Source organism: Scleropages formosus, chromosome 1 (assembly GCF_900964775.1).
Source record: "Scleropages formosus chromosome 1, fSclFor1.1, whole genome shotgun sequence".
Classification (NCBI taxonomy): domain Eukaryota; kingdom Metazoa; phylum Chordata; class Actinopteri; order Osteoglossiformes; family Osteoglossidae; genus Scleropages; species Scleropages formosus.
In genome coordinates, this window is record NC_041806.1 from 46,397,941 (window position 1) to 46,417,133 (window position 19,193).

Consider the following 19,193-nt stretch of genomic DNA (forward strand, 5'->3'; position numbering starts at 1 on the left):
GGTGGTACGAGGGGATGTGGGTTTGATCCCCGTTCAGTCTTTGTGAAGTTTGCATGTTTTCCCCATCTCTGTGTGTGTTTCCTCTGGATGCTCTGGTTTCCTCCCACACTCCAAAGACATACTGTTCAGGTTCCCCCGTAGTGTGAGAGTGACAGAGAGAGTGTGTTCTAATGATGTACGGATGAGTGACCCAATGTAAGTGGTGTATCTAGCAGTGTAAGTCACCACGGTGAATAAGGTGTGTTGGCTCATAACACTACATAAGAGTTCATTGGAAGTCGCTTTGGAGAAAAGTGTCTGCTAAGTTAATAATGTACCTTCCATATTGTTTCCAGACTATGATGGAGACACTTTTTCAGGCTCTCATAACCTAGCAGCTACAGTCTTGCAATATTTTGCTCTCCACCTCTCGCCCCACAACCAGTTTTGTCTGGGCAGACTAGTGGCTTGTTAACCATAGTGCAGAGGGGTTATTTCAAGCAGGGTTTTCTTCTCAGAATGTAGAAAGAGAGCGAGTCAAGGAGGCAGAGCTGCTCATCCAGCCTGCTGAGAACAGCCCTGCCTCCAGAACAAATGAGTCACAGCGGGCTATCGCTTCGCCTTAGCGCACATGACACACGAGGCCCATTATGGCGACACTGCCATGGGACTTATTGCTGCCAGAACACATGCTCCTCGAGCGCTGTGGTATGGCACGCAACCATCGCTCCCCTGGGGTGACAGGTTGAGACACACCAACAGTTCCCTCGTACCTCAAACACCCCAAAGCCTGTTGCTTTTAATGAAACTTAGGCAGGGCAGAGTAGTGCAAAAATGTAAATGTATATGCAGTGTTAATGTGAAGTCATTGAATTGTATGGCACACATGTGGAATTCCTTTAATGAATGTGTGTGCATATAAACCCTAAAAAGCAGACCCCAGTTGTTAAATTGTCTCTTCCTTTCAAGTTGATTGGCTTTTTAGAAGAAATTAAAAGAAATTTTGCTTCGTAAGCAGGTTTTCACATGGTTTAATGTGAATGTATGAATACATCGATGAACACTGGTAAAGCTGAGACAGCTCTGCATATGATGGTAGCCAGCCTGAGGGTCAAGAGGTCAATCCTCTCGGCTCCCTTGTGCTGGTGAGCTGCTTCTGAAGATGTATGGCAACATCCTAGAGCCATAGTGGTTCTGAGCATCTTGCTGTTTCTCATTGCGAGAAGGTAGGTATTCCGAATAGGAGAACCTTAGAGATTATTATTACGAGCCTTTATTGAAATTAGTGAAAGGCAACTTACAATATTAGATAAGCAGTTTTACATAAGCGGGGGGTGTGGTGGCGCGGTGGGCTTGGTTGGGTCCTGCTCTCTGGTGGGTCTGGGGTTCGAACCCTGCTTGGGGTGCCTTGTGATGGCCTGGCGTCCCGTCCTGGGTGTGTCCCTTCCCCCTCCAACCTTACTCCCTGTGTTGCCAGGTTAGGCTCAGGTTTGCCGCAACCCCGCTCGGGACTAGCGGCTTCAGCCAGTGTGTGTGAGAGTTTTACATAATTGACAAAGTTATACAATAATGTATTTTCACTCTACGAATTCATGGTCAACGCTTTGGTCAAGGGGACCGCAGCAGGAGTCTAGACTCATCTCAACAATCTTCATGCTGAAGGGTACAGCCCTAACCATGCACTACCTGCAGCCCGAGGTAGGTTAGAACGTACTGCATTTTGGACGTGAAACCTAATAACGGGAAAAGGCAAGATGATCTGCATTTTTGTGAGAAAGTCTATGCAGTGAGTGCGTGTATGTGAGGGGGTTGCGCGCAGCTGACTCACACCTGGACCGAGAGATCAGCTTACACTGCAACATCCTGCACCTCGAAGCAATCCCATTGTGAGGGTTGTGGGAGTTAAAAAAAAAAAAAAAGGGCTACAACTGTTTAAAAAAAAAGACTTCTGGCTCATGGACAACCCATCTGCTGTTACCCCTAGAGTTTAGATAGTATAGTGGTTAAGGACCTGCACTTGTCATCAAGAAGTTAGTGGTTCAGGTCTCAAAAGGGAACTTGTTGTTCTGGCCCTCAGCGAGGAACTGGAGGCCAACTGTCATAGTAAAATATAGTAAAATGCCAAATTCAATCCCTCCGTGGGTATAGATGTGTGCGTCTTTGACGCCTAAAACTAAACTGTTGACTCGCGTGGTCTGTGTCTACTTCGCTGCTGCAGGTGTGTCATCAGGCGTAGCGTGGCGCTCAGCTTGCAGCGTGAGCAGAAACGTGGTCGCTAGCCTCCCGTCGCCCCTTTCGTTCCGAAAGAACGCTGCCTCCTGGATTTGGCCGAGCGAATTGCGGACCCGGGAGAACGAATGGAGAAAGAAGGTCCTCAGAGACGAAAACCGCGCAATCTCTCCCAACACCCAAGGCTGCACTTAGTTATGGCTCTGCAGGACGCTTCCAGTAACGTCCTAATAATCTCCAAGGCTGATGGATAAAGCATGAAACGAGAGCTGATCTTTAGCTACTCTGTTTCTTCTCGAGCAGTACCCTAACGGAGCTTTCCGGAAGAGGTCCATCTGTTTCCATTTTGTGGTTTTTGGCACTGGCTGCAGTCAGATTCAGATCCGCTTCACAGCATCGCTATCTGGCCATGAAACTGCATGATAATAATAACAATTGTTCTTATCTGCATGTTTTGGTGCGGAAATGGAACTGGATGAAGGTTAATTTTCAAAAACAAATGGTCTCCTTAAGGTACGGGGGCTTTTTTTTCCATTTCTTATTTTTTTACCGAAACCAGTCAAAGTTGAAGTCCATAAGGCGTAATTCACACGAGCGGCTCCGTCTACCGTCGGCTTCGTATTGGAGTGATTTTATTAGAAATAGCTCACACGGCAAAACATCGACGGGCACACCGAAACGTTTGTTTTTGCGGTCAGAGCTGGCAGCCTTCTTCCATTTGCCAGAGTCCATTTCACTGTAATTCACCATTCCAGAGGGCATTTTTCCAACACACGACAGTTGCTGAAAGTGCGCGTCGGAGCTGCGTCACCGCGGAGCTCGGTGTCCGGTCGCAAGGGTTCACGGGGCAGCTTCGTCCCATTTCTGGAAAACATTCTTCCCAACGAGGGTGGGATTGCAATACTGTGTGCTGCGTCAAAGTCATTTATCCAGAAACATTCATATCGTGAAAACAACAAAATTGTCTTCCAGTAACATGAAGTAGCTCTGTTTATCAGGGGATCGTGCCTGAGAGCTTGTTCTTGGATCAGTCACTGCAGCAAATTGGCGCATTTTACAGAATTACAGGGGTATATTGAAATCATTACCAATTTAGTCAGGAAAAAAGAAAACGGTGTGTGTTTTTCAATCTTGACAGCTGATGTAAAGCTACAAGCATAAGATCTAAGCACATGAAAGCTAAAATAAAAATATAATTAATAATAGTACATGTAATACATGTGCAACACATTTTACAACTTCCTCTGTTATGTTTGGACAAACATTATGACAGAAGATCCATCCATCCATCCATCCATCCATCCATCCATCCATCAATTTTCATTAACTGCTTCTTCTGCGGAGGTCCGGACCCTATCCCAGAATCACCGGGCACAAGGCTGATGGGATCTATCCTTGACAAGACACCAGAACAAAAGACATAACGTACATTATTCAGAAGGGATTTTATGTTTTTATGTTTTTTTTTATGCTATGTTTTATGTTCCTGTGTTTTCATTGTTTAAAACTGAAAATAAATTTCTCTTTTATTATGTTTCATTATGATTATTAGATGTGCAAGAGGGTATAATCAAATCAAACGAGCTTTTATCTACGTATAGTTATTTATTTTTATCTATGACTTGATCTACAGTATATCTAAAAATAATTATTCCATTATATTAGATTCTCTGATTACAAATAATTGGCCACACTGGAAATGAAGAATCTTGTGTTTAATCTTGTCATATATTGTATACAGTATATATACAGACAGTAGTTAATACATATATGTATATATATTAATTACCTTTCTCCTTTATATGCATCTTTAAGTGTATATGTTTTAGGTCCATAAACTACGTCTTCTAGGAAACAGAACTGGAGATTTACTCTATACTTCTGACTGTTAGTGCTCATCTCCTTTGTGTCCCCACAGTGTCCCGTTCTCAGGCGTCTTCAGTGAAGCAGGACATGTTGGTGGAGAATGTCACCCACCTGGAGAACCGGTACCAGAACCTGCAGCAGTCCTTTGACCTGTTCTCCACTCAGACGGACCTCATGGAGAACATCTGGAAGCTGGAGAACCTCCTCCAGAACCATTCACAGACGCTGTTGCAGCTGGGCCTGGCCGTACGAGAGCTGCAGCAAGATGTGCAGGGCCTGCGGGTGCGATCAGGGGAGACAGCTGACTCTGTGGAGCATCTGGGGGACTACGTCATGGGGCTGAGTCTCTCCAGCCATGGGAACATCAGTAGCCTGTGGGCTGACTTGGCGAGGACGGTTGAGTCGCTACATGCCCAGGACACCCTGATCACACAAACAGCTGGCCAGGTGGACCTCTTCAGAGACAGGCTGGAGGAGGTCACCTGGACTGTGGGTACAGTCAACCGGACATTTTCAAATGACATCAGCGTCCACCGCCTGAAGATCCACGACCTGCAAGTGCAGGTAGTCAATGTGACACAGGATGCCACGTTGACGAGGGAAATGCAAATCACTATGGAGGAGCAGCTGAAGAATGAGATAGAAATCTTGAACACCATCACCGAAGACCTGAGACTCAAAGATTGGGAAAAGTCCGTTGCTCTAAAGAACCTCACAGTCATAGAAGGTAATCAGCATTACCACCTTCATTAATCAGCCTCAGAATTCAGTCCTTCTTGGACTGGGTAGCAAATAAAAAGCAGCTAAATCTATAAAGATCTGACCCAGGGAATCCAGCCGTGAAGTACGTTTCACTATACCACTTTTTTACATTTCACCATACCACATTTGTTTGTCATTATTTGCTGATTTTGCCAGCAAACCTACGCACTTTGCTGGAATAATTAGCTCTTATGGCCTCATGCCCCTTCCCTGTACTGATGTTTGCTTATATTTCATGCCTACCCAACAATTTGGCAATGGTACGCTTGTAGTTTAAATTAAATAAAACATGCACTCAGCAGGGCCTCCATTACATTGGAAGGCACATTATGAAAGCTTCTGAGTTTCAATCAAGAGCGTCTGAGCATGGAAACATTACAATCATGGAGCTCCTTATCTTGATTAGTGGTAATAACATCCAAAGAGATGTTTGCTTGCACTAGTCAGGCTTGGACACAAATCCACAAATGTTGTCACAGCACCATGTCAAATTCATTTTAAAAGTCTATTTTTAACATTTACTGATCAGTTTATTGTCAGTTATAGGCACCCAGCCAGCCTTACAATAGTTTTGCCTTGGAAAACCAGTCAGATGCACAACTGATCATTTGACTGATACGTTATCCATACTACATAAGGATTTTTACCACACATAAGCTCAGTTGTTCCATGGGGTTCAAGTTGGATTTTAAATGTGAGAACTGCCCTGAGTGGATGGTCTGTTTGTTTGGATGCAAACCCCTTAAATGTCAGTGGAACAATTTTGGTGCGGTGCTTTTGAAACCTCTACAGACTGCAAAAGCTGTAATCAAGCACAATTTGTTGAGCCCTCTGCTGCATGTTTACTTGTGCTATTCAGTTGAAATTCTTTGTTATCCGAAGGATTTTAAGCATGATTACAATTAAATGGAGGTGTCCATAAACATGAGTCGATGAATTGGTGCAGCCGACTCTGGGAATTTTCACTGAGAATCCTGGGTGATTGATGGATCCTGGAAATACGTATACAACAGATTTCGTGGTGTTTCCTTGGCAAGTAAGGGGCTCAGCAGGCTCCAGAGCTGCAACATTGCACGATTTGGCAGCCCTTCCCAACTGAGCTTTGCAATATATCAAATCCAAACATCTTTGTCTGCAGCAGTCAGGGTTCTTCAGCGATACACACCATGTAAATATGAATGCAAGATGTGGTTTGCTTTGAGCTTTCACAGTCTGAAATTTGAAAAAGTCAACGGAATTCAACCATAAAGGGTGGAGGGGTTAAGGGAGAGCTGTACAGGTCAACTCGAGGAAAAGAATCACTCTCCTGAGGACAAGGGCAAAATTACCAAATGTAGTTTCCACGATGAAGATGTGAGCGCTCATAGTCAAAGAACCAGCAGTTTTGTGTATTTTCCATTTATAGAGTGCCTGTTAACAAAATACTGTTTTGCCAATAAACAGGCTCGACAGGCAGCCGCTAATCCAAGCTATCCAAGTATAGGAGAAAAAACTGTGGAATGTACCCCTATAGATGAGGAATTGCCATAGATTACAGATTATGTAGTACCAGGAAGATCAAGAACTCTGTGCTGGTGTCAACTAGATCTAGGAATTCCATGGAAAACCCACTAAGGTTGCACTGACTGACTGAGGCCCAGCACAACAAACTGTCCAGGGTCCCTCAGCTCGAGTATTGCCTTCAGCTTGACTTTGTTGGTCACTGATGAGGTTTGGTATGCACGGCTGAGTCATACACACTTGCACGCAAACACACAATGATGTTCTTTGTTGTTTCATTTAATTAAGAACCCATACAGAATAAACAATACACAGCACTGATGACCTCATATTTTATTAATTCAAAACTTTTCTGTTGTGTTTTCACTCATCAAGGACCCCCAGGACCAAAGGGTGACAAAGGAGATGTTGGACCACGTGGTGCCTCGGGTCCACCAGGTCTTGTTGGGTTGAGAGGTAAAACCGCTTGCCTTATTTGGGCTATAATTAAGCTTAGCTAATGCACATGCTATAAAAACATTAAACGTTTCCCAAATCATCATCATTTTAATAGGGCCCATTTTCTTTCGCACAAGTGTGGAGTATTAAACAGTCAATTGAGATCTGCTGTTTCACCATATTGCTAGCATAATGCTGAAATGAAAACCATCTGTTCCTGTCTTAATAAGATACAATATTTTCATATTTTTTGCACTAATTCCAGAAATTCTGCAGGAACACACAAGACTATCTCCATTGCTGTGACATTTGTGTCTTTGTCAGGTATGAATGGGGAAAAGGGAATCCAGGGACCACAGGGACTGAAAGGCTCTGCAGGGTTGGATGGTCTTCCAGGCCCCAGGGGGTATATTGGTCCTCGTGGACCGAAAGGTACATTTCATCTTAATTCCACATTTGATATTTTGTCATTAGTTAAAAAAATGAGAAGCGGTACCTCTTTGGCCTTTGATGTGGTGTTGGGTAGGGATACCACTTATATCCCTCTACCTTGGCTTGGTGTGACGGTAGAAACTTGTGAGCCTGTTTCAGATGTAACTTCCCAATTCAGAAGGCTTGCTCCTCTTTCGACTGTCCTTAATGTCCTCCAGGAGTCCTTGTATGTCGAAGTTGTGGTTTTCATATTGGTCAATTAAGCCATGCTGTAGGTCTTGTTGTGTGCCGAACCTCGGGTTGCTAATCCTCCTTTTGGGACACCATGTTTTTAAGTGTAATGCTATCCCTCAGCAAATGATATAACACTGTTTATCTAAGCATGTCAGTGATGGACTTGGCTCACTGCATAGGGGTCCCCAACATTTTCTTGGGCCTTGAGTGTGTCAAACAAGCAGCTGTTGTTGTTTGTTTGATTTGGCTGATAGAAAAAAACTCGTCATCCAATGGCAGTGAAACCGGAGAAGGGAATGCAGTTTTTGTTTATCTGCATCATTTCCCAGTGGAGCCAAGTGCGATCCTGGAGATTTAAAACATTGGAAATAGGGGGTCCAATAAATAGGAACTAAATCAACAAAGCTCTGTTGCTTTTTGCAGTAAAGCCTTGTAAAAATTCTTGTTTAGAAATGAAAGCAAAATCACGTGTCACTAGTAAAATACACCACTATATAGCCCATGCATTTCCCTTTCCTATTTAGGTTATGTGTATCCTTATTTGTGGTTCGATAGACCAAAATGAATATTTCCGAAATATCCCCACCACTGAACACATCAAGGCGAGAATGTGGTTTGCCTGAGGGAAGGACCCAGCACTCAGTGGCTCTACTTGGGTGCCATTTCTACTCAGCACTACCCTGTGATATCAGCTATAAGATCATACAAAATATACAGTTACAGTAGAACGATGGTCAGTCCTTCATATGTCTTTATTAAAATGTATTTTAATGAGTGGAACTGGGAAAGAATGCAGAGATGGGTAATTTTGGGCTTTTTCAAAAGGAAGGTTAATGAGCATAGTAAAGCAGTACAGGATGTAAAACATGAAATATAAAAAACACAAAAAAGTCTTTTACCAAGGAAGGACAGCAGCAGTCTTTTCACTTTCGATATGGACTTGTTTCACATTTATCTTACTGTTGCATATGGCTCTTGGTTTGGTACCTTCTTTTTGTTGTTCAAGTGGTATTAAACTGTGAGTACTACTATTTCACTCATATGTATCAACTATCTATGTCTTCCCTATTCACTGTCTCTACTGCATTTTTCATTTATTTATTTATTCCTGCATTATTCCGTGTCTTCCGTGACTAGTATCTGTCTATCGCCATCACTTTTGCTAATGCTAATGCTAGTGCTAATGCAAATCTTCTTCCTGTGATTTACATAATCATAAGGTGAGGAAGCCAAAATCGATTTTCAGGGACATTACACTTGTCACTGGCTTCTCTTGTGACACAGTCACCTTGTACTGACTTGTAACGCTCTTTTTTTCACGTTAAGGAGGGACTAATTGGCCAGAGTATTTCAGCAGGCTGCTGCTATGGGATTTCCCTTACTGTCAAATGTCGGCAAATTGTTTGCTGCCAGAATCTAGAGTCAAGTTGTCCCTTTGAATGGATAGAACTTCAAGGGGATTGAGTTGATGCAACTTAGGAGCAGATGTCAACTGTCCTGAGATTCCTAGGAGGCGCGGACCCGTGGCGGACGTCTGACACCTACACACAACCGGAGTCTCGCTTCCATGCTGAAAAGCAGCAAGGAAAAAAAATAAAACATATCAGATCAGCAGCTCAGTTGAATAATTTTCCATGTCCCCTTAAATCTAGAGACTTCACCAAAGACATCATTTCTGGAACCCAAACCTCTGGCTCGGTAAAGACATTACTCACAAATTGTATGATTTTTGCAGAGCGCAGCGGCGGTTCAAGTGGACTTTAAGTAAACATTGTAACTGTGCTTTAAAGAGGCAAAATGAAGATTGGTGCCGGGCTCCAAGAACACGCTTACAGGACCACCATGGCATCCCACTCTACATTAAGTGAAATGCTGTCTGGCTTCAAAACTCAGAAGTGTGATATACTTAGCTGCTTGCTTCATAACAATTTTTTTTTTTTTTTTTTAAACATCTCAGCTCAAAATAGCGGTACATTCTTCGGCAGGCCACGTTCTTCTTCTCACGGTATTGGAGCACAGAGCCCACCCGGAGTGCCTGTGCCTCTTTGTTCTGCTCTGTGTGTGTCATCTGCGTCGCTCTATAACTCTTTTTACATCAGGCCGGATAAATGATCAGGTTACAGCAAATGGCTTCACCTTGCAGAGGCATTATTTACTACGAAAACACTGAAAAGACTCACTTCACTGAACAGCGCACTAAAGGTAATGGATGGCAAAGTCTACCCGTCAAAAAGGCAGTGATGCTGTGGGTAACAGTAGGGAGCACAGTGGTTAGATCACTCACCTTGAACTTGAATGACCTAGTTTGACTCTCTACTCTAGTAACCTTTATCAAGGTATTTACCCTGAATTACCCAGCTGTATAAATGAATAAATAACTACAGGGACAGCTGGTAGTGTAGTGATTAGCGCTGCTGCCTTTGCATCCCAGGGTTGCAGGTTTGAGCCTCACCTGCAGCTATTATACCCTTGAGCAAAGTACTTACCCTGAATTGCTCCAGTGAAATAACCCAGCTGCGTAAATGGATAACAAATTGTAAGTATCTTTGGAGAAAAGCATCAGCTAAATGCATAAATGTAAGTGGCTGAACATACAACCTAGTGCTGTAAATGAGTTGGAAGAGAAGTAAAATTCAGAGCGAGTGAGTATAGAAGGAACATCTTATTAATGTGCGGGGGCTGTCTTTTAAATGGTCTGTCACACAACAACAGGGAAGCTACATTATCCATTTTTCTTGGCAACGCTGCAGCGGTTCAGTGCCTATGTAGCAAACTTGTAGAGGAAATGGAAATGGGGGGGACGTACAACTTCCGCACCTAATGTTGGGCTTTAAGGTGGGGAAATGTGGCTTCCTCCTCAGTGTGGGCCAGAACTATTTCTGTACGCCTTATGTTACTGTAACCTTGAGCGAAACCCTTTTCGCCCGTGTCTGAGACTTCCCGTGCGGCAATTTGAATACCACAAGCCGTACCCTTGGTTTAACCTCAATCCCAGAGTACCGAGAAATCCAGCAATGTTGGTTTTACAACAAGTCGGTTCGACGACAAAGGCTAATATTATCCTTCTGTTTGTACCGGATTAGAGTGTCCAGAGAATATCTTACAGCAGTTTGTCCTTTGGTGAAAGTTTAGAGGTTATTGCTTTTATTAATATTAAATCAGATGAGTGTCACTCGATACCAGACATGTCATTTCCAAACTGCTCTGTTTTTGTTTCCTTTTTTAGGTGACCGAGGGGAAAAAGGAGAGAAGGGGGACAGGGGAGACAGAATTGAAAAGACAGGTAAAAACGATTTTGTGAATTTTACGCTACGTTTTTTTTTTTTTCGGAATTTTTCATAACCCCAGAATGAGAGCGGCACATGGGCCTATGCGTGTACTGTGTGTCTTCCTGTCTTTTGTAATGGTAGCTTCTTCCGAGACCCATGATCCAACAGGGCGCGGCGCTAAATCACCGGACTGCTTTACAGGCCGTAGAGTTCATTACCTGCTTATATCAATGCCTAAAGGCTGCCGCTACATTCAGAAGTGTTTCAGGGTTGAACCACAAATGGAAGCTTCTCCTTCTTCCTGGCGAATGCAGAATGTGTTTCATGAGCTGGCTGTGAGACTTACCATACATCATTACACTGGCAAAAACCAGAAAACAAGTCACTTTGGACGTCCGTGGCTTTGCACAGCTGCGCAAGGCATTGAGTCAATTTCCCGGTGTGTCCTCTGCTTCGTCCACCCTTTGTGTCACATCGATTCGCCTGTATTATGTGTCTCCTCTGACAGGTGAATTATTTTACCAAACCAAAGCTGTGTTTTCATGCATGGAAGGAAAACAAACAGGCCTCAGTTTTTCCTCAGGCTGGATATATTATTATTCGTCTATGACATCATTAGAACCGTTTTTGTGCGACGAGAGCTGGAGCTGTTCTTCGTGAATGTGGCCGGTCCAAACATCTGAAACATATTTTGCTCTATTAGGTATGAGGAAAGATCTGTGTGTGTCTATTTGAAGGCTTATGATTTAAGGGGATAGAGGGATTTCTTTTTTCTCTCTCTCGCTCTCCTTCTCGGTCTCTCTGTTCCCGAAATTGGTTCCAGAAGTGTCAACGGGGCAGGCAAACGAGCAACGAGGCGCAGAGGGAGACGAATGGTCAAACGGCACCTCCCAAACACCCCAGCCCTGCTTAGTGAAAGCCTGCGCATTTTCAGATGCCACAGGGCCTCGTGTAGATTTCCCCAGACTCACCCCATCACGCCCGATGTTGATAAAGTCACGTCCGCATATTTCGATTTGTTCGGTTTGTGATTACCGCCGCGACAGGCTGCCGAGTGCGTGAGAGCGAAGCTTTGACCTCGGTAATTGCCACGCCGTTGGAAGCTCTCGCGTCTAAGGCATCTCCACCAAGCTTTGAGATGATATGGAACCCTGCGTTTAACGCTCTGGGTTTTAGAGGATATTTTCCTTGCCTTGTTAATTCCTCTTCCTCCGAGAAGTGTCAGCTTTACGTGGTGCGCTTGAACAGCTGGTTTTGGAAGATCTCGCAGGGTTTTGGAGCGTTACTCCTGTTCGCGATCGTTGAGCTACGGTTTCAAAGCCTTGAAAGTGAGGGCAGAATCAGAATCAGTTTGACAAATTAAATTCTGGACAAAAGTTCTGATTCAGAATTAGAAGCACTTAGTATATGATCAAGAACACCTCAGTACATCCTTGTGTGCAGAAGGAGGAAAGTGATCAAATTTGCAGTAAATCATCCCAATCCGCACACTGGAATTAGAAGGTGTTAAAGATTTTTAAGATTGAGAAAAATGAAAAAACTTGAGAAACATGCAGTCATGGAATACTAGCTCTGCTTTTATTGTTTTATGATGATGATTCAAGGGGGTGCGGTGGCGCAGTGGGTTGGACCACAGTCCTGCTCTCCGGTGGGTCTGGGGTTCAAGTCCCGCTTGGGGTGCCTTGCGGCGGACTGGCGTCCCGTCCTGGGTGTGTCCCCTTCCCCCTCCGGCCTTATGCCCTGTGTTGCCGGGTTAGGCTCTGGTTCCCTGTGACCCTGTATGGGACAAGCGGTTCTGAAAGTGTGTGTGTGTGTGTGATGATGATTCATTTGTAAATGTCAACATTCCTAGGAAATCTGAGTTAAATGCAGAATGTTTCATGGATGAAAGGGAACGCCTAATGTGGCAGCGGCTGGCTTGGCGCAGGGCTGCGGTGGGTGGCTTGTTCCGTCGGTTTGCCAAAAGCTCTTTTTCAAAACTGGGTGGTGTTTTTGAAGGTATCGCCAGTGTGACATTCATGGCTTTCTCAAAATTTGCAAAAATAAACATAATCTCAACTAAAAGAAATGTGACTTTTGCCAAAATAAATATTGCAGCTGAATGCTGTTAAAACTTAGACGTGAAACAGTGTGACTGGGGAAAAAATAAAATTACTTTTTTGAACACTGTACATTGTCAGAGATATGGAAATAGTGACCATAAAAGAGAGGTTAAGTTCACTTCAGATTGCAGGGCAGCAGCTCTAAACACTTCTTCAACTACTACGCCTATATGCAGTGTGTGTGTGTGTGTATGTGTGTGTGTGCGTGTGTGTGTGTGTGTGTGTGTGTGTGTATATACACATAGACACTCACTGGCCACTTTATTAGGTACACCTTGCTAGTACCAGGTTGGACCCCCTTTTGCCTTCAGAACTGCCTTAATTCTTCATGGCATAGATTCAACACGGTGCTGGAAACATTCCTCAGAGATTTTGGTCCATACTGACATGACAGCATCACTCATTTGCTGTAGATTTGTCAGCTGTACATCCATGACGCGAATCTCCCATTCCACCACATCCCAAAGGTGGATTGAGATCTGGTGACTGTGGAGGCCATTTGAGTATAGCGAACTCATTGTCATGTTCAAAAAAACCAGTTTGAGATGATTTGAGCTCTGTGACACGTTGTGTTATCCTGCTGGAAGTAGCCATCAGAAGATAGGTACACTGTGGTCATAGAGGGATGGACATGGTCAGCAAAAATACTCAGGTAGGCTGTGGCGTTTAAACAGTGCTCAGTTGGTACTAAGGGGCTCAAAGTGTGCCAAGAAAATATCCCCCACTTCATTACACTACCACCACCAGCCTGAACCGTTGATACAAGGCAGGATGGATCCATGCTTTCATGTTGTTTACATCAAATTCTGACCCTACTATGGGAATGTCGCAGCAGAAATTGAGACTCATCAGACCAGGCAACATTTTTGCAATCTTCTATTGTCCAATTTTGGTGATCCCGTACGAACTGTAGCCTCAGTTTCCTGTTCTTAGCGGACAGGAGTGGCACCTGGTATGGTCTCCTGCTGCTGTAGCCCATCTGCTTCAAGGTTCAACATGTTGTGCATTCAGAGATGCTCTTCTGCACACCTCGATTGTAATGAGTGGTTATTTGAGTTACTGTTGCCTTTCTATCAGCTCGAACCCATCTGGCCATTCTCCTCTGACCTCTGGCATCAACAAGGCATTTTCGCCCACAGAACTGCCGCTCACTGGATATTTTCTCTTTTTCTGACCATTCTCTGTAAACCCTAAAGATGATTGTGCCTGAAAATCCCAGTAGATCAGCAGTTTCTGAAATACTCAGACCAGCTCGTCCAGCACCAACAACCAAGCCACGTTCAAAGCCACTTAAACCACCTTTCTTCCCCATTCTGATGCTCAGTTTGAACTTCAGCAGATTGTCTTGACAAAGTCTACATGCCTAAATGCATTGAGATGCTGCCATGTGATTGACTGATTGGATATTTGCGTTCATGAGCAGTTGAACAGGTGTACCTAATTAAGTGGCCGGTGAGTATATATGTAGCAAACTGTAAAGTTAAGTTGTTCATTGTAAAGTTTTGCTCGCATTACATTTCACTATAATTTTTTTCGCTATCAAATTTAAATTCTTTTCCTTATTTTTCCTTATTTTTGCTGTTTTTATTTTTTTCTGTCCCTCTGCCCTAACAATTTTGTAGGCCCTAGTCACTGTGCCTGCAATGCTTAATGGGAAATCTGGCACCGGTAGACTCTTATGTGGTGCTCAACTACGATTATTTCTTATATTTGTTAACCCACAGATTTGCAAGTAAAAATCACTAAAACGCCAAAAACAAAGAGACTGCAACCAACGAAACATCAGCATTATGTATCATATTTGTGACATTTTCTACTGCGGTACTCAGTGTATTAGCACAGTGGTAAAAATGGCCCATAAAATGGGCACCAATCCCACAATGTCTTACAGGACATCTTAAAATTAATTTATTTGTGCGTATTTTCAAAATTTTTTTCAAAATGCTTTCTGTTTCTGAGCATGTGTAAAGAAGTCCATAAAGCTGGAAACAGCTGAGTCTCACCAAGGATAAACTATTGTTTCATATATCACCGCAAAAGTTTTGATGGTGTCCTGTAATGTGTGAGATTTTCACACTGAGGTGAGGATGCACAGCTCACCCACCGATCGATCACCATTGCCCGCAACCCACCATCCCCTCTGTCTTCCGTGGGAAAATGTTGCCTGTTTTCACTGAGGGCTTGTCCAAACACTACATTACAAACACAGTAGAATGAATGGCCATCCCCCTAGAAAAAGATACAAGCTGATTTCTTGGGCACTAAGATGAACTTCTCCTGCTCACATCCACAGCGCATTTATCTTTAGAACAATCAAGGTGTTAGAACCTAAATGAAGAAGAAGCCTGGAAAGACTGAAGAGCGAAAGGCACGTACAGAAGGGTAGATGCTGCCCCAGTGTGGTTGTACCACCTCAGCGGTGGCACTAACCTGATATTGCTCACATGGGACCAGGCTTACTTAGTGCTTCACAAGTAATTCATAATTCATATTTGAGGCTTTGAAAACATGTCCGGGAACTCTAGGAGAAAATCAAAGGGATGAAACTATTATTACGTCAAAAACTCTCAGATGGTGAAAGGATCTGGACAACTGAATGAAGGATTTGATGCAGTTCCCATTGCAGTTTTGCTCATACCTCCTATTAAATGTTCTCATAGTCCTGTAATGTCTGTTCTCCTGCTGTGAAACAATAACAATAGCACACACTTGAGTACCAAATGTTGGCTCGTTCTTATAAGAGGTACACGGGCTCCTCTTGTTGCACACAGCCAAATTACACATTTTCAAATATACATTTTCCAGTTAATGTATTTATTTTCACTTACATTTTCTTCACTTCTAAATTTCCTATCATTTCTGTCACCAAGCAAACATGATCAGCATTTACCCGCTGAGCTGATATATTTCGGTGAAACTCACCCAGGCATAATAGTAGGGTGTGACCACCTTACGCAACTCACCTCCATGGTGTTTACAGCTTTTCTAATTTTACTGAGCGTTGGCGATCAGTAACTATGTGACTAATGTTCCACTTTCAGGGGCTGAATTCAAATTTGTGCAACCAAACATAACTGAATTTTAAGTAATCTTGATTTAGTTTTTATCGTAATGTTGCTCGAAGGTAAGAAAATTGTCAAAACGTCTTTACAGTTATTTTTATTTATTATAGCTGTAGCTACAGTTTTTACAGTTTTTACACAACCAAACCAGTAAATAAATCAAGGAACATCTATTTTATGAAGCCTGTATTTGTCGCAGAGTTACGACCTGCAGAGTTGTGAACAAAACTTGTCACAGAGCATCTTCGATATCGTTGTATCTATAAGTTCGGGGGCCGGTGTCTACGTTTGTAGAGCTAGTGTTCCTTTAGTGTTCATTATTGTCAGTCTGAATCATGCTTCATCCATCCAAACGTCTCCAGTAGGCGGTGACATCCTGGACCTCCTTCTCTGCAAGCAGACTGAAATTTCCCAAATCCACAGCAGCACGAAGATCTAGTACGTACTTCGAAGTTGGCGCTGTATATGTCAATAGCCGACATCTGTTTTGAATCAGCGCTGTTGGCTGCATGCTGTACCCTAGGAGCTGGGCAGCATCTGCAGCTCATTTGTAAGATGTTCCTGTACTCTTGAAGGCCTCATCCTCGAGGTTCTTATTAATTTACTTCGAGGGTAATGTTATTAATCTCGTAATAAAGTAAATAAAGCTTCGTGTGGTCGCCATGTGTTTTGACTCGTCAGTTGTATGCACTCCCTGCTGGTCTTACAAGCCCGAAGGCAAATGTTTTAAGCATTTTTTAATAAGGTCAACAATAATTTCGAAATCAGGTAGACAGGACACTATTGTAAAACACTTTGTGTATCGAGGGCCCTTCCTTAATATTAGCTAACGTGTTCTCACACGTCGATTTTGTGGGTAAAATAATGCAGTAATAATTAGTTATTAACTAATAATCTAACAGGGGGATGTGGTGGCGCGGTGGGTTGGATCAGGTCCTGCCCTCCGGTGGGTCTAGGGTTTGAGTCCCGCTTGGGGTGCCTTGCAGCAGACTGGTGTCCTGTCCTGGGTGTGTCCCCTCCCCCTCCAGCCTTTCGCCCTGTGTTGCCGGGTTAGGCTCTGGCTCCCTGCGACCCCATACGGGACAAGTGACTTCAAATAGTGTGTGTGTGTGTAATAATCCAACATTTTTTGTTGTCTTATTTTCAGCAAAAATTCAAGTCCAGAGGATAACTGAAACACTATATGTATGCAACTATGCATTTTTTTACCAATTGTACAGAAGCACACACACTCGATTTTTATTGCACAATTCTTACATTTTTATTAATTGGACAAGGGGTTTTACAAGGGGTATTGATTGTTCTTTATAATTCATCACTACATAATTAATGATATTATTAATAATTATCCAAAGAGATTAGTTTGTTAAAGGTGCCAGTTTGAACCGCTTCAGGAATTACACCAACCCCTTCCACACCATTTTCCACTTCGTGCTTTGAAACACAGTCAGCAATATTTCAGTACTATGTTCCAGTGCAATATTTGAATATTTTAATTTTCTTTTCTGCAGCGGAAGAGGTGCTGGTGAGGCTGATTAATGGGTCCGGCCCACACGAAGGCCGGGTGGAGGTATTTCATGTGAATAGGTGGGGCACCGTGTGTGACGACACGTGGGACAAGAAGGATGGCGATGTCGTCTGCAGGATGCTCGGCTACAGTGGGGCAAGAGAGGTTCATAAAATGGCGAGATTCGGGCAAGGTAAGGTATCCTTGACACACTTTTCTCTCTCAAACAGTTTAAGGAAGGCACTTACTCAGTATCCCTAACCCCTTGTCCAGTGCGGGGGTCATAGTGGTCCGGAGCCTGTCCCACAATAACAGAGTGATCTTACCTTCACCTAAATTATAATAATAAAAAAACTGTCTTATTGAACGAACCAAACAGGCAGCGTTTTACATTTGCCTAACTTTTTTGAACAAGTCGTTAAAACAGTCCAGCTCATTAAGATTGTAGGCTGCTTAAGATTGTAAGTTGCTTTGGATAAAAGCATGAGCTAAATGAATAAATGTAAATGTAAATTTAATCAATGAAAAAATTATGTGAACCCACATATTTCGTAACTAGTAAACATTTTGAAAGCCGTTCATGCAGAAATCCAGATATTGTATAACAAAAAAGACATACATTCAAGTGGTTGAGTTCCTTGAGTGGTAAAACCACCAGCTGGAATCACTGCCACATTATTATCAGTTATTTATCTGGTGCCTTTTTCCAAGGCAAGATGCAGTGTTAGGCTTGTACACTATGCTGCTTAAAATTTATCCATACAGGGTAATTTTTACTGAAAAGATTCAGGTTAAGGGGATGCAGTGGTGTGATGGGATTGGCCTGTGTCTGCTCTCTGGTTGGTCTGGGGTTCAAGTCCTGCTTGGGGTGCCTTGTGGTGGACTGGCATCCCTTCCTGGGTATGTCCCCTCCCCTTCCAGCCTTATGCTCAGTGTTGCCGGGTTAGGCTCTGGCTTGCCATGACCCTGCCTGGAACAAGTGCTTTCAGACTGTGTGTGTGTGTGTGTGTGTGTGTGTGTGTCTGTGTGTGTGTGTGCCATTCAGGTTAAGTGCTTTGATCAGGGGTACAACAACAGGAGTAGAGATTCAAACCCAGGTCCTTCAGTTGCAAGGCAGCAGTGTATCGTGGCTCCACACTTCATCGTTGCTTGTGAAAGAAAACTCTCTGATCACACATGGTGGTGGTGTTCTCATCTCTCTGAATGGCATCTGTCCACCCACTTTTGAACGTATTGGTGATTTCAAAGAAGGTCTGCGAGTACCGGCATTGCGTTAACTACCGTCTATGCTGAGGGTACCAGCTCTCTCTGGACGCGCCCCCTGTTGCCTCCCAGCTTGAATATTTTTCCGCCTGTGGTGGTTCATGGCAGAGGATCTTTAGGTTTCATCAGTCAGTGAAACATCACAGCCTCCTAGTCAGAAATGGAATGGATCGTATCCACTGGAAATATTCCAGTTGTTGTTCGCACCGTGCTGTAACGTTAGGGCCAAGGCCCCCAGGATTGTTTAAAACAGTTTGAATTGCACTAGTCCCAAGTGAAAGTTTTTTGTACAAACTGCTGGGGGAAAAAAAAACATGTCAATATCACATTAGCTAGATTTTGAGGTTAAAAGAAATTGGATTTTGCGACTCTTTGCCAAAGCATACGTTTCCCTGCAGCCATCAGATGTCCTGGGAGGCGTAGCTCGATGAAGGACAGGAGCGGTCTTCGGAGGGGAGCGCCGCAGATGTTACTAAGAGAAGTTCTTGGTGATTGCTGTAAAACACGAGGCCGGTGTGTGATCCTCATTCTTCTCACATCCGCTTTCATA

The 19,193-nt window shown here is 43.5% G+C and overlaps 1 protein-coding gene across 2 annotated transcripts in view; it reads left to right on the forward strand.

The window, feature by feature from the left end:
- scara5 (scavenger receptor class A, member 5 (putative)) overlaps window positions 1-19,193 on the forward strand; it is a 50,613-nt gene that overhangs the window by 26,962 nt on the left and 4,458 nt on the right. For both annotated transcript variants that reach the window (XM_018742381.2, XM_018742382.2), the window contains 5 exons: window positions 4,127-4,801; window positions 6,712-6,792; window positions 7,099-7,206; window positions 10,667-10,723; window positions 17,385-17,573. In XM_018742381.2, the coding sequence (XP_018597897.2) occupies window positions 4,127-4,801; window positions 6,712-6,792; window positions 7,099-7,206; window positions 10,667-10,723; window positions 17,385-17,573 (1,110 nt within the window). The remainder of the gene's footprint in view (window positions 1-4,126; window positions 4,802-6,711; window positions 6,793-7,098; window positions 7,207-10,666; window positions 10,724-17,384; window positions 17,574-19,193) is intronic.